The sequence below is a fragment of the Antennarius striatus genome, chromosome 19 (genome assembly GCF_040054535.1).
Source record: "Antennarius striatus isolate MH-2024 chromosome 19, ASM4005453v1, whole genome shotgun sequence".
Taxonomy (NCBI): domain Eukaryota; kingdom Metazoa; phylum Chordata; class Actinopteri; order Lophiiformes; family Antennariidae; genus Antennarius; species Antennarius striatus.
Window position 1 is genome coordinate 9,743,442 of NC_090794.1, and position 12,095 is coordinate 9,755,536.

General features: G+C 40.3%; 1 protein-coding gene across 3 annotated transcripts in view; it reads right to left on the reverse strand.

Moving 5' to 3' along the window:
• Window positions 1-12,095, reverse strand: part of pak5 (p21 protein (Cdc42/Rac)-activated kinase 5) — a 54,838-nt gene that overhangs the window by 33,059 nt on the left and 9,684 nt on the right. Inside the window, exon 1 of one of the 3 annotated variants that reach the window (XM_068343091.1) lies at window positions 822-1,216. The exons of 1 other annotated variant lie outside the window; for it this stretch is intronic. In XM_068343091.1, coding sequence (XP_068199192.1) covers window positions 822-876 — 55 coding nt within the window. In that variant the 5' untranslated portion in view covers window positions 877-1,216. Of the gene's footprint in view, window positions 1-821; window positions 1,217-12,095 lie in introns of those variants that run through there. One more of the 3 variants, XM_068343092.1, reaches the window with a different exon arrangement.

Here is a 12,095-nt window from a genome sequence, read left to right on the forward strand (position 1 = left end):
ACAAACACACACAAACAAACACACACACACACACACACACACACACATACACACAAGCACACACACTAAGTGCAGCAGCATGATGCGCTCATTTTCTAAACACCACATTGATTCTGCATCCTAGATTGTAATTTGAAATTATAAACTGGAAATGAGATGCAGATCAGACTCCCGCAGGAATATGCAAATACATTTCATACATAATTTATCATTCAACCTGAGGACATAATTTCTTTCTGATAAACAATTTGAGGGTGGGGTGATGTTCTGTTTCATTTGCCAATACAGGGTAAGGGTGGAGATCCCAGACGCATCACGTGCTCAGAACCATGTTACCCAGAACCTCATAGTGTGTTTTTGCTCACGAAATCATGATGGTTTTCCAGCCTTCAATTCATCTTTATTTGGTATGAGGAAGGAAATCTGCCCCTTTGTAGTTGTCAATGCTGTCTTGCTTCTGTTATCCTTTGCCTCTTTGGCCTGTTTTATTTTGTGCTGTTCGGTTCTGGCCCATTTGTCTTCACATGTTCAGACAGACCTGTTTCATTCAGATGATATAATGGGCTCAAGGACTGTTTACACAGACATTTATTTTACACTCCATCGACCATGGTTGTATTTGAAGAGCAGTAAACCTATTGGTAAAGGAAGATGTTTTTTTTATCATTCACAGTAATGTTAATTCAAATCATTCAAATATTGAATCAGAAATTTAAAGAGTTGTGATGATCAGGGAGGTAGAACATGTGAAACTATTGCACTGATAATGACTTTAGGTCATCTTGGTGCTCTTCCATATACTCTATAAATATTGCTCTTACCTGGCAAAATATTGAGAGTTTCTTTCAACCGGTCAAAGTATTGTGGATAGGACATGAGCCCAAGATAATCAGAACCTCATCAGATGCTTTGTTGTGAAATCACCCTCCTCATGAATCTATTACAAAACTCAGTTTTCAGTCATAAAATAATGATCCCCTTGTCTGGACCATGATTGTTGAATTATAATCCAATGAATCCCTGGCAGAACGACACTTCATGAAGTTATCAAATTGACAAATCAGGTCAGATCCAGAACCCTCTGTATGCCCCAAGCGACCGACTGCTACCACTGCCAGCCTGATGATTCTGACTCTCCCCGCCTGTATGCTCTGATAACTCCTGATGTGAGACTCACAGGGCACAAAAAAGTGCCTACGCCAGCAGCCCGGACCAAGGCACAGTCAAACAGCTTAAGCCCAGACCCATCCCATTTCACTTGCATTGTTCCTCTAACACGGCTTCACCAGCCGCTTCCCAAACTGAGCACCGTGTGACCTTCACCGTCTTCCTCCCACTCGTCTGTTTGTCAACAGTTCCACTGAAACGTCAGTGGGTTTGAGTGTCCTCTGTGTTTCTACAGTCCACAGGACAATACTTTTGTCCTGTCCTGTCACACACACAAACACACAAACACACACACACACACACACACACACACACACACACACAACACTGCCCAGCTATTGCCAGCGCATGTTGACACCAACTTTGGTGTCAAGTGCCACACTGCCAGGCGCCCTACTGCAGCCTTTCACAGAAGAAGGCAGATCGTGTGAAGGAGGAGAAAAGAGAAGCAAGCAGCTGGTTCATTCAGCTGCTATGACAGAGTTTGTACGTTTGCCAATGCTAAAGGAACATTCATCCAGAAACAGGCCCTGTGCTAAGGGCAAACACACACCAGCAGTGCTAGACTGGCAGGATTATGTCGGACATACTTTTTCTAACAGAAAGACACGGAGAAGAGTGTCAATGGGCAATTATATGTAGCACTACTGTGTAACACATCATAACATTTATCAGCTGATATTATGTGAAATATAACCAATCAAAATACAGTCAACAACTTTCTAAAAACAAAAATCCACCAAATGTTCCAATGTTAGTCCAAAATTTGAAAAAAAAATTCTTCATAATTTCATGAAATTATTTTTTGTTTCAAGTTTATTTTTTCAACCAAGTAAATTTTTTCCTCAGTCTTAACTTTAAGTGTCATCCATCCATCTATCCATTTTTGTGTGGACGAGACAACTGTAATCATGTCGTCTACTAACACTTTTCACGGGTGTGCTGGAACCTATCCCAGCGGATTACAGGCAAGAGGCGGGGTACACCTCGGACACGTTGCCAGTGCATTGCAGAACCACATGAAGGATACACAACCACTCACACACACACACATAAAATGGATGTTTTTGGAGGTGGAAGGAAGCCGTAGAACAGAGCAGAGCATACAAAGGAGTTGAACACAGAACCTTTTTGCTGGGAGGTGACAGTGCTACCCACTGCACCACCATAAATGTTTTGTGTTTCCTCAATATCAAATAAGTAAAGATAGATTTAAACACAATATTCATGTTGGATCAAAGGAGCAGATAGATCCACATTTCAGGATATATATATCTCTCATCACTAACAAAAAATAAATAATTTACTTAATATTTACTGCAAGAAATATGTGGAGGTTCCCCACTTCCTTCCTGCCTACAAAGCTGCTTCAGTCCGAAGGGAAGTGAGAGAATGTTTGATGGTTAAAGACCTGAGCAACAGACACACCCCTCCACAAGCACTGCTGGATAAAAATACACATGCCACCTTCAAGGGTCTTATCAAGGCAGGCAGTCTCTCTCTCTCTCTCTCTCTCTCTGTTTTTCTCTCAGAAGAGGTCTCTTGCTCTCTTTCTGCCAAACACACATGTAAAAGGGTAATACAGTACAACTGCAGGACAGCTGCAGACTAAATAGAGAAATAGACCACTAGAACTAAAGCAGATGACAGTGATTTGGTTATGCTAAGTACCCCCACTCTTTAAATGCACCACTGCGGCACCCAGCATGTAGTTAATGGGTGGATACATCATAACTGTCACAAGACAAATGCATGTGGAGGAGATAAAAATATTATAATTCATGTTTAGCATTTTAGCACCAAGTGCAGGCTGTTATTCTTTGGAAGTGTAATGCTAACTGCACAAGACACAGAATTTGTGAAGGGAAGGATATCCGATTCAGACACTGCCATCAAGTCTCTCACTGTTCCCTCTCTATCAAGTGAAAGGATCAGCTAAAGTTGGTGCTATCTTTTCATGTGGTAACATAATGGATGAATATAGCAGGAAATGGCGACTCTGTGAGGTACTGAGAGATCAGAGGAGTTATCTAAATTAGATCTCTGCAGTCCTGAGGACAGAAATGTGTGTGTCACTGTCTGAGGAAGAATGCAGTCATATGTGTCACTGTGTGTGTACATGCAGCTGTGTGTGTGCAAATGTGTGTGCATGCAACCGTTTGTATGCATGCAGCTCTGTACATGTGTGCAGCTGTTTATATGCATGCAGCTGGGCGTGCATGCAGCTGTGTGGATGTGTTCAGCTTGTGCTTTTACATTTCAGTGAATGGCTGACCAACGTGGTTCATCTATTTTCAACCACTCATCCCAGTTGAACAGTTCGGTTAGATGAGCTGACACATTGTTTTCCCCAGCAGCACCCTCCAACTCCTCCATAAGAGTTTGCTTGTATATATAGAATATTTATTGTCTCCACTTTGTTCTGGGTACTCCAGTCCTCCAGTCAGTAGTGCCTGAAATATTATCACATTACCTCCACTAGACTCCTGACACCACCACATTTAGGCTGCTTCTACGTGCCTATTGCTTTTCACCACAGTTCATGATGATAGGCAGAGGTTGAAATTGTAAATGTGTTCCTTAGATGAGGGTTATGTGGACAGAAACTGACAAACAAAATATTGCAAATGATGCTTTTTTACTTTTTTACTCACAAGTTTCAAAAACCAAAAAGTGTTCTTTGCAGCACATCCTCCCTCTTCACCATCTGAGACAAGTCTCCCAAAAATACCACAGGTCAGGGCCTTTCTATGGTTAGTCCAAACCAACTATCCTAGCAAACGGACATTACTCAACTGCAACCACAGTTTACAATTAAACAATTCATAACACCACAGTACATAATCCCTACACCCAAGAGAAGTATTCTACTTAAAGTGTGACATTATATGTTCCCAACACACAAAAATCACCTAAATTGGTCTTTATATTTGTACCTTTATATTCATTTTAATAAAGTAGATCCATTAAAATGATTCACAGTCAAACTGAATTTCGAGATGATTTGTCTGTGTACTCCACCTTGTGCAATGACAGTGTCTTTGCATAATACCTTCTGATTTTTTGGTATGATGAGTATTTTTTTAGGTCAAGGATCTTTCAGGTTTTATAATACCGATTTTGTTCAGTGATGCTTTTTTTCCCCCTGCAGTTTACCACATGATCTGATCTGATCTCATAAAGCCAAATCTTATGATCAGAATTGAAAAGGTCGGAAAAGGCAGCATTTTATCCATTTAAAATAATTTTTCAGGTTTCTAGCATGAAAAAGAAACAGTGACACAACAGAAACAATAACCTTTATGGTGAACTGAAAAGAAAAAAATAAAACAGCATGAAGGAATTTTGTATAAAACAAACTGTGCATATGATGTTTATATTTCTTGTAGTTTTAAAATAACACACTAGTGTTTCACCATGCACCACTTCGACACAAGGAGATAAAGCCAGTTTCTCAACTCTACTGTAGAACAGTATCTTTGCTCTGATAAAGAATAAGGCCTGTCAACACTATCTTGCAAATGAAGATTAGGCCATATGGTATTAATTTCAGCTCCAGAGGCATCTGTATTCAGACACCATCCACATCCAGACTTAAGAAACTAATGCTTCCTCTTTAAAAACTGAGGTGAGTCTTTTCACAGAATTGCTATTTCAATAACAGGCAGACATAAAGAGAATGACTGACACCACTGCAGGGTGAACTGTGACTTCATGTTAGCATCTGGCAGAGTGTGTGTTTGTGTGTGTGTGTGGGTGGGTGATGGTCAGCTGCTGATGCCCAGTGAGCCGCAGGCAGAGACTGCACATTCCTATAAATTGGAACAGTTAAGACATTGTGCAGAAATTCATGTTGGAAAAGATGACATTAAAGACTATGTGACCACAACAAAATGGCATCTGGGAAAAAAGCCAACTTCAACTTCAAGTAGGAAGTCAGACTATTTTTATTTGACCTCTGTAATTTAAATTAGAGTTGTTGGTTTGGTCTGATCCACATTAATATCAAGTCTGTGTGAATAAAAGGAATGTGAGTTATTGCAGGAGACTGAATGTATGATTTTAATTCCTTTGCATTTATGTACAAAAATTTACCCACGTTTTAAATAAATCTCATGAAATTCCACTGACTTATGAAATTCATTGACCTTAACTCAGCATGATGTGAACTTTCCATTGACGTAGCCCTTTACATTGACCTTACATAAGAAAAGAACATGATAATTTTGTATGCAAGTAAAATATTAAGATTTTGCATTTTAAGCATCTTAATCTAAGTGTGAGTTAAACAGTAAAACAATTGGGTGGACTGGCTGGAACTCATTGACTGACCTCTGTGGCAATCCTTAATGTGTATTGATTTAACATGTTGCTCAATAATATTAAGATATTTGTAAGAAAAAAATCACAAAATTTCAAAAGAATTCTGAGATGTCAAGAACAAACATCATTCTTCAACAAAAAAACCGAAAAACATTAAAACCATATAATACATTATCATTAATGATGACTTCCTTAAATAACCAATTAAAACCAGTTGACTGATGGTTCATAAAAAATAACCCTCAGTCTACAGTTCCCAACCATTAAACTCTCAGTACTTCCTGTTGGTGGTTTTGTCAATTGAAGGCACTCTATTCTTTGAAAGCCTCCTCCTTTCTACCTCATTATCTACACAAGCATGTTAAACCCTTGAGTTAATATTTCATTATTTATAGTCTGAAAGGAAGCCATCGCTCCTGAGCAGCGTTAGGGGAAAATGGTTAAGGGTGAGATGTAAAGATGTGGGTTAAGGACTTGAGGAGGCAATTCCTGCATTCTATTTACATTCCAATGAAATCTACTATGGTAAGATCTGTATTAAGGTAAACGACCCAAACTCACCCCTGCATATGCTGTATTTATGGAGATAGAAACGTGACAGAACATGAAAAGTGACCACATATGCAGTTCACAGTCAGTGGTTATTACTTCATCCTACTTCAAGTACGACTATGAAATTCTCAAAAAGCCACACACATGCAGCAGAGATGCCTTAGTTTTAAATAGCAGAGGGCTTCCATGTGACAGTGTATTTTGTTAGAGAGGGAAAGATAAAGAACAACAGGAAAGACAGGAAGGAAGGAATAATGAGAAGATAATGTTCAGCAAGCAAATAGAATCACAACATCTTTATCTTGATTTTGCAAGTTACCAGTTTCATGTGCAGAATGTGACTTATAACACTGCAAAAACGTAACCAATGAAAAAAACATCCATCTAGTGAAACAATCACGACTGTCTTGTCTACAGCTGCTTAAATGAAAAACAAAACAAAACCGCAATTAATCTTGCATTTAAATAATTTACATCAAAGATTGATTCATTACAACCTTATGCATTGAAAGTTGAATAAACTTGAAGTCTATAGAAGTCTATAAACATGTCAGCTTCTACTCTACATCGCAGCAGAACTGCAACCACAGCGACATAAATCTAACAAGACATTAAATGTTGTCACATCCTCTAAATCTAAAATGACGTTAGCTGATTGTTGGTAATTATGTTGGTAAAACAACACACCAAATGCACTGGGTTATCTCAACAGTACAGCCCCCTCTGACTCACATCTCTAACATTATCCCACACACATGGCAGAGGAAAGATAAGTCCAACCTACAAACACAGAAGTCATACTTATAAAACATTCATCAGACCAACGCTACAGGTTGCTGACCAATCAATGGCCTTCCTGCACCCTTAATCTCCTCCCTCTCCACTATCCATTTCCTCTGCTGGGTCCTTACATCCCACTGCCTCCTCTTCCACCCCACTTGCATTTTGCCTTGAATAGTAGATAGAAGCTTGTACCCGCTGACCTAGATTAGCACTCTCTGTACAAGACACAGAGAGGAAAAGGTGTGTTATAAACTGTCAGTTTATAACGTTAGTTCTGTGGATTAGTGCATCTACTGTATAATGAGAGCTAGGTAGGATTACAGGAGGAGTAGCTGGGGTCTATACTTTACACTCCAGACTCATTATCAGACTCACCTGACTTCATCATGTTTACACCTGGTCTTTTAAAGGCTAACAAGCAGCCAGACATACTTTACATACACTCTCTCACACATTTTATGCCACTGTACCTGAACACAATACATCCTATTGACTTTCATAAGCAGAGCAACTATCTCCTGGAGCTGTATAAAAACTGTCCTGTACCATTAATGGGCAGAGAGTCAGTGCTCACTTATTTCAGTTTGTTAAAATGTTCTCCAGCAACAACAATTGGTTACTGTATGTCATACAAACATTGGCTTCTACAGGCCATGACTTCAGTGCTGGTGCAGTGTAAATATAGTATAAGGATTCAGAATGCATATATTATAAAAACATTATTTAACATGTCATAATGTAGCCGCAAGAGGGCAAAAGCCAGTGTCTTATTGTGCCGGTCCCAAGCCTGAATAAATACAGAGGGTTGTGTCAGGAAGGACATCCGAAGTAAAACTTTTGCCAAATCAAATATGCAAATCAAATCTATGACTTCCAAACCGGATCGGTGCAGGCCCTGGTTAACAACCCATCGGTGCCGCCAACCGCCATCGGTGCTGTGCACCTATAGGGTGCCGGTGGAAACTGGACTACTGTTAGTCGAAGAAGGAGAGATGGACAGTGTGTTCATAGGAAGAGAGAGAGGAGGAACGCCAAGAGTACAGGACTGAGAGTAGGGACGTTGAATAATGGAACTATGACAGGAAAAGGTAGAGAGTTGGTTGACATGATGCAGAAGGGGAAGGTAGACATACTGTATGTCCAGGAGACCAGGTGGAAAGGTAGCAAGGTTAGAAGTTTAGGAGCAGGGTTCAACTTGTTCTATCATGGTTTAAATAGGAAGAGAAATGAAGTAGGGGTTATCATGAAGGAGGAGTTTGTTAGGAATGTCCTGGAGGTAAAAAGAGTGTCAGATAGAGTGATGAGTCTGCTACAAATCAAAGGTGTGAAGTTCAATGTTGTCAGTGGGTATGCTCCACAGGTAGGATGTGAGCTGGAGGAGAAGGAGAAATTCTGGTTGGACTTTGATGAAGTGATGCAGAGTATACCTAGAAGTGAGAGAGTTATCATTGTGAGAGAGTTATCATCAGTGCAGACTTCAATGGACATGTTGGTGCAGGAAACAGAGGTCATGAGGAGGTGATGGGCAGGTTTGGTATCAAGAAGAGGAACGCAGAAGGACAGATGGTAGTTGACTTCACAAAAAGGATGGAAACGGCTATAGTGAATAATTCCTTCCAGAAGAGGCAGGAACATAGGGTGACCTATAAGAGTGGAGGTAGGAGCACGCAGGTAGACTACATCTTGTGTAGTCTGAGGGAGATCAGTGACTGCAAAGTAGTGGTGGGCGAGCGTGTAGCCAAACAGCATAGGATGGTGGTGTGCAGGATGACTCTGGTGGTGAGGAAGATGAAGAGGGCAAAGGCAGAGCAGAAGATGAAATGGTGGAAGCTGAAAAAGGAAGAGCGTTGTATGAGTTAAGAAGAGTTAAGGAGTTAAGACAGGCTCTGGGTGGTCAGGAGGTGCGTCCAGATGACTGGACAACTACAGCTAATGTGATCAGGAACACAGGTAGAAGAGTACTTGGTGTGTCATCTGGAAGGAAAGTAGATAAGGAGACTTGGTGGTGGAATGAGGAGGTACAGGAGTGTATACAGAGAAAGAGGTTAGCTCAGAAGCAGTGGGACAGTGAGAGGACTGAGGAGAGGAGACAGGACTACAGGGAGATGCAGAGTAAGGTGAAGGTAGAGGCAAAGGCCAAACAAGAAGCTTATGATGACTTGTATGCTAGGTTGGACAGTAAGGAGGCAGAGACTGATCTATACCGGTTGGCAAGACAGAGAGATAGAGATGGGAAGGACATGCAGCAGGTTAGGGTGATTAAGGATAGGGATGGAAGTCTATTGACAGGTGCCAGTAGTGTGATGGGAAGATGGAAAGAGTACTTTGAAGAGTTAATGAATGAGGAAAATGAGAGAGAATGAGAGAGAACAAAGACTAGAAGAGGTGACTGTTGTGGACCAGGAAGTAGCAAAAATTATGTCAGAACGAAGTGAGCAGGGCATTGACAAGGATGAAGACTGGAAAGGCAGTCAGTCCTGATGATATACCTGTGCAGGTATGGAAGCGTCTAGGAGATGTGGAAGTACAGTTTCTGACTGGGTTGTTCAACAGGATCTTAGATAGTGAGAAGATGCCTGAGGAATGGAGGAGAAGTGTGCTGGTGCCCATTTTTAAGAACAAGGGAGATGTGCAACTACAGAGGTATAAAGCTGATGGGGGTCAACAGTCCAGAGCAATGGAGAGTGAGGAAAAGAGGTGAAGAAGCGTGTACAGGCAGGATGGAACCAGTGGAGAAAAGTGTCAGGTGTGATGTGTGATAGAAGAGTTTCAGCTAAAATGAAAGGAAAGGTCTACAAAACTGTGGTGAGACCAGCAATGTTGTTTGGTATAGAGACAGTGTCACTGAGGAAAAGACAGGAGACAGAGCTGGAGGTAGCAGAGATGAAGATGCTGAGGTTCTTTTTGGGAGTGACCAGGAGGGATAGGATCAGAAAATACATCAGAAGGACAGCACATGTTAGAGGTTTTGGAGATAAAGTCAGAGAGGCCAGACTGAGATGGTTTGGACATGTCCAGAGGAGAGATAGTGAATATATTGGTAGAAGGATGCTGAGTTTTGACCTGCCAGGCAGGAGGCCTAGAGGAAGACCAAAGAGGAGGTTTATGGATGTAGTGAAAGAGGACATGAAGGTAGTTGGTGTGAGAGAAGAGGATGCAGAAGACAGGGTTAGATGGAGGCAACTGATTAGCTGTGGTGACCCCTGAAGGGAAAAGCCGAAAGGAGAAGAGGAAGACAAAGATTATTTAACATGTTATGTGTTCTAGTTGTAGAAACAGACTAAATGACAAAGTAAAATGCAGGGACAGTTAGAAAAGACACTGAGTGGTTAGCAGTGTACATGGAAGCATGGCTCTATTGATTTAACAAGCAGTAATGTAATTTAGGCATTGGACCAAAAATAATAATCACGCAGCACAGACTGATCAGTAAGCAGCAAATTTGTCCAGCTCCCAAGAAAAAAATACCCCGATTCCGCAGTGTTCAGACGACACATCTACATCACTCCTCACTTCACTTTCATCTTGAGAAGGAAATGCTATTTACTTCCCTTTTCTTTGAAACACTCGCTTTCATATCAGCAGCCTCTTTGTAGCTTCATCCTTTTGTTTGTTTCATTATTCTCATTAATGCCATACCAGTTGATGCATGCACTCTAATGCACTAGTACAGGCTGGGTCACATCATAAACTGTATGATAGTAAACCTGAAATGTCTTTGAAAAAAAATGATGCAAATCAAACTTAAGATCTTTCCATACAGAGGCTCATGTCTAAAAGAAGTGCTAGAATGAAATGTAGTAAAGTAGAAAAAACTGAAAGAAAAACTCACTGGAGCATGAAACGAAGCATCTCTTTCCATTCATTGAATTTGATAAAGCAACAGTTCTGACCACGTAAGACTTTTAATTAGTGCCCTGACTTCAAAGTTTTTGTATGCATGAAATTATAAACACATCCTTACTTCTCTTTTAGTTAAACAGTTTGTGAGTTAATGCTGCCTGCTAGGCAGCGGTGGCTCAGGGTGTGAACGGATGACATGCTCTCAATAGTGTGTCTCTACTGCACAGAATTTGAGGCTCAGTTGCTGACTCATACCAGTCCACATGACTTCACATGCTGATGGTCACTGATAACATCCCAGGATTAGAACCACCATGTGTCGATATTTGAGTGTGCACATGAATGTGTGAACAAGTGCTGTTCTCACGACTAGGAAGTGGAAAAGTTACAGATGTGAACGTCCCACACCAATCTCCCACCTGCAGGTTTATGACTGGATTCCACTGAATGTCTGTGTCACTGGTTGCTATTCCCTCCTGTTGGAACCTGCCTAACAAGTCATAGCATTAATTTAAGGTCACAAGATGTTGGACACAAAAAATAACAAATTCTATTCAAGTACTTTCTTTTGAGTGTTCTGTTTTTACTTTGCCCTCTAATTTTTTACAAGCAGACATTTCTAAGTCCAAAGAACAATTTCAAATCACTGGACTATGTACAGAAGTGTGAGCAACTGAAAAAAGTTGGCATTTGTACAGTACAATTGTATTATACAAATGTACAATAGAACAAACCTTAAATCACTGAAATAAAAGCACATGAATCAATAAATGAAAGGTATGAGGTATTAAACCTACAGTTAGAGTTCAAGACGTATGCAGAAAACTAATAGAAATAGATTTGAATTAATAGAAGCGTAGACAACATCTTGTGGCAGATTTAAACCTTTATGGTACTGAAATACCATAAATGAATATAAAATCCTTTATCCTCGATTGCTTTGGTTCTATTATCCTCTAACTGTCTCCAGCTTACTCAGTATATCCAAGTTAGAAAACACTAGAACAGATAATCCAATCATTGTCTTTTAAGATGTGGCTGTTTGTACTTAGACTCAAACATTATTGAGATAAACTACACATTTACCTCTGAATCTCTTTATCTAATTGTTTCACCCTTCCAATGATATTTATATATGCTAAACAGATACGTGCATGGATTGGCTTTGCAGAGGTATGTTCTGCACACAGTGTCATGCTACGTCATTGTGATCATTGGGTCTGCTTCCAAAAACAAAGCTCTTGTTATTTGAGGTTAGAGATGGTGCTTTTCTCATCAGGCCACCTCCAACAAGTCCTGACATTTACTCTTAAAAAGTTTACTACAACATAGAAAGACAAATCACATGCTATTAAAAATCTAAATGAATAATGACGTTAAACAGTGACGATGATGATGACTGTGAGGATGATAATGAAGCTTTGAAC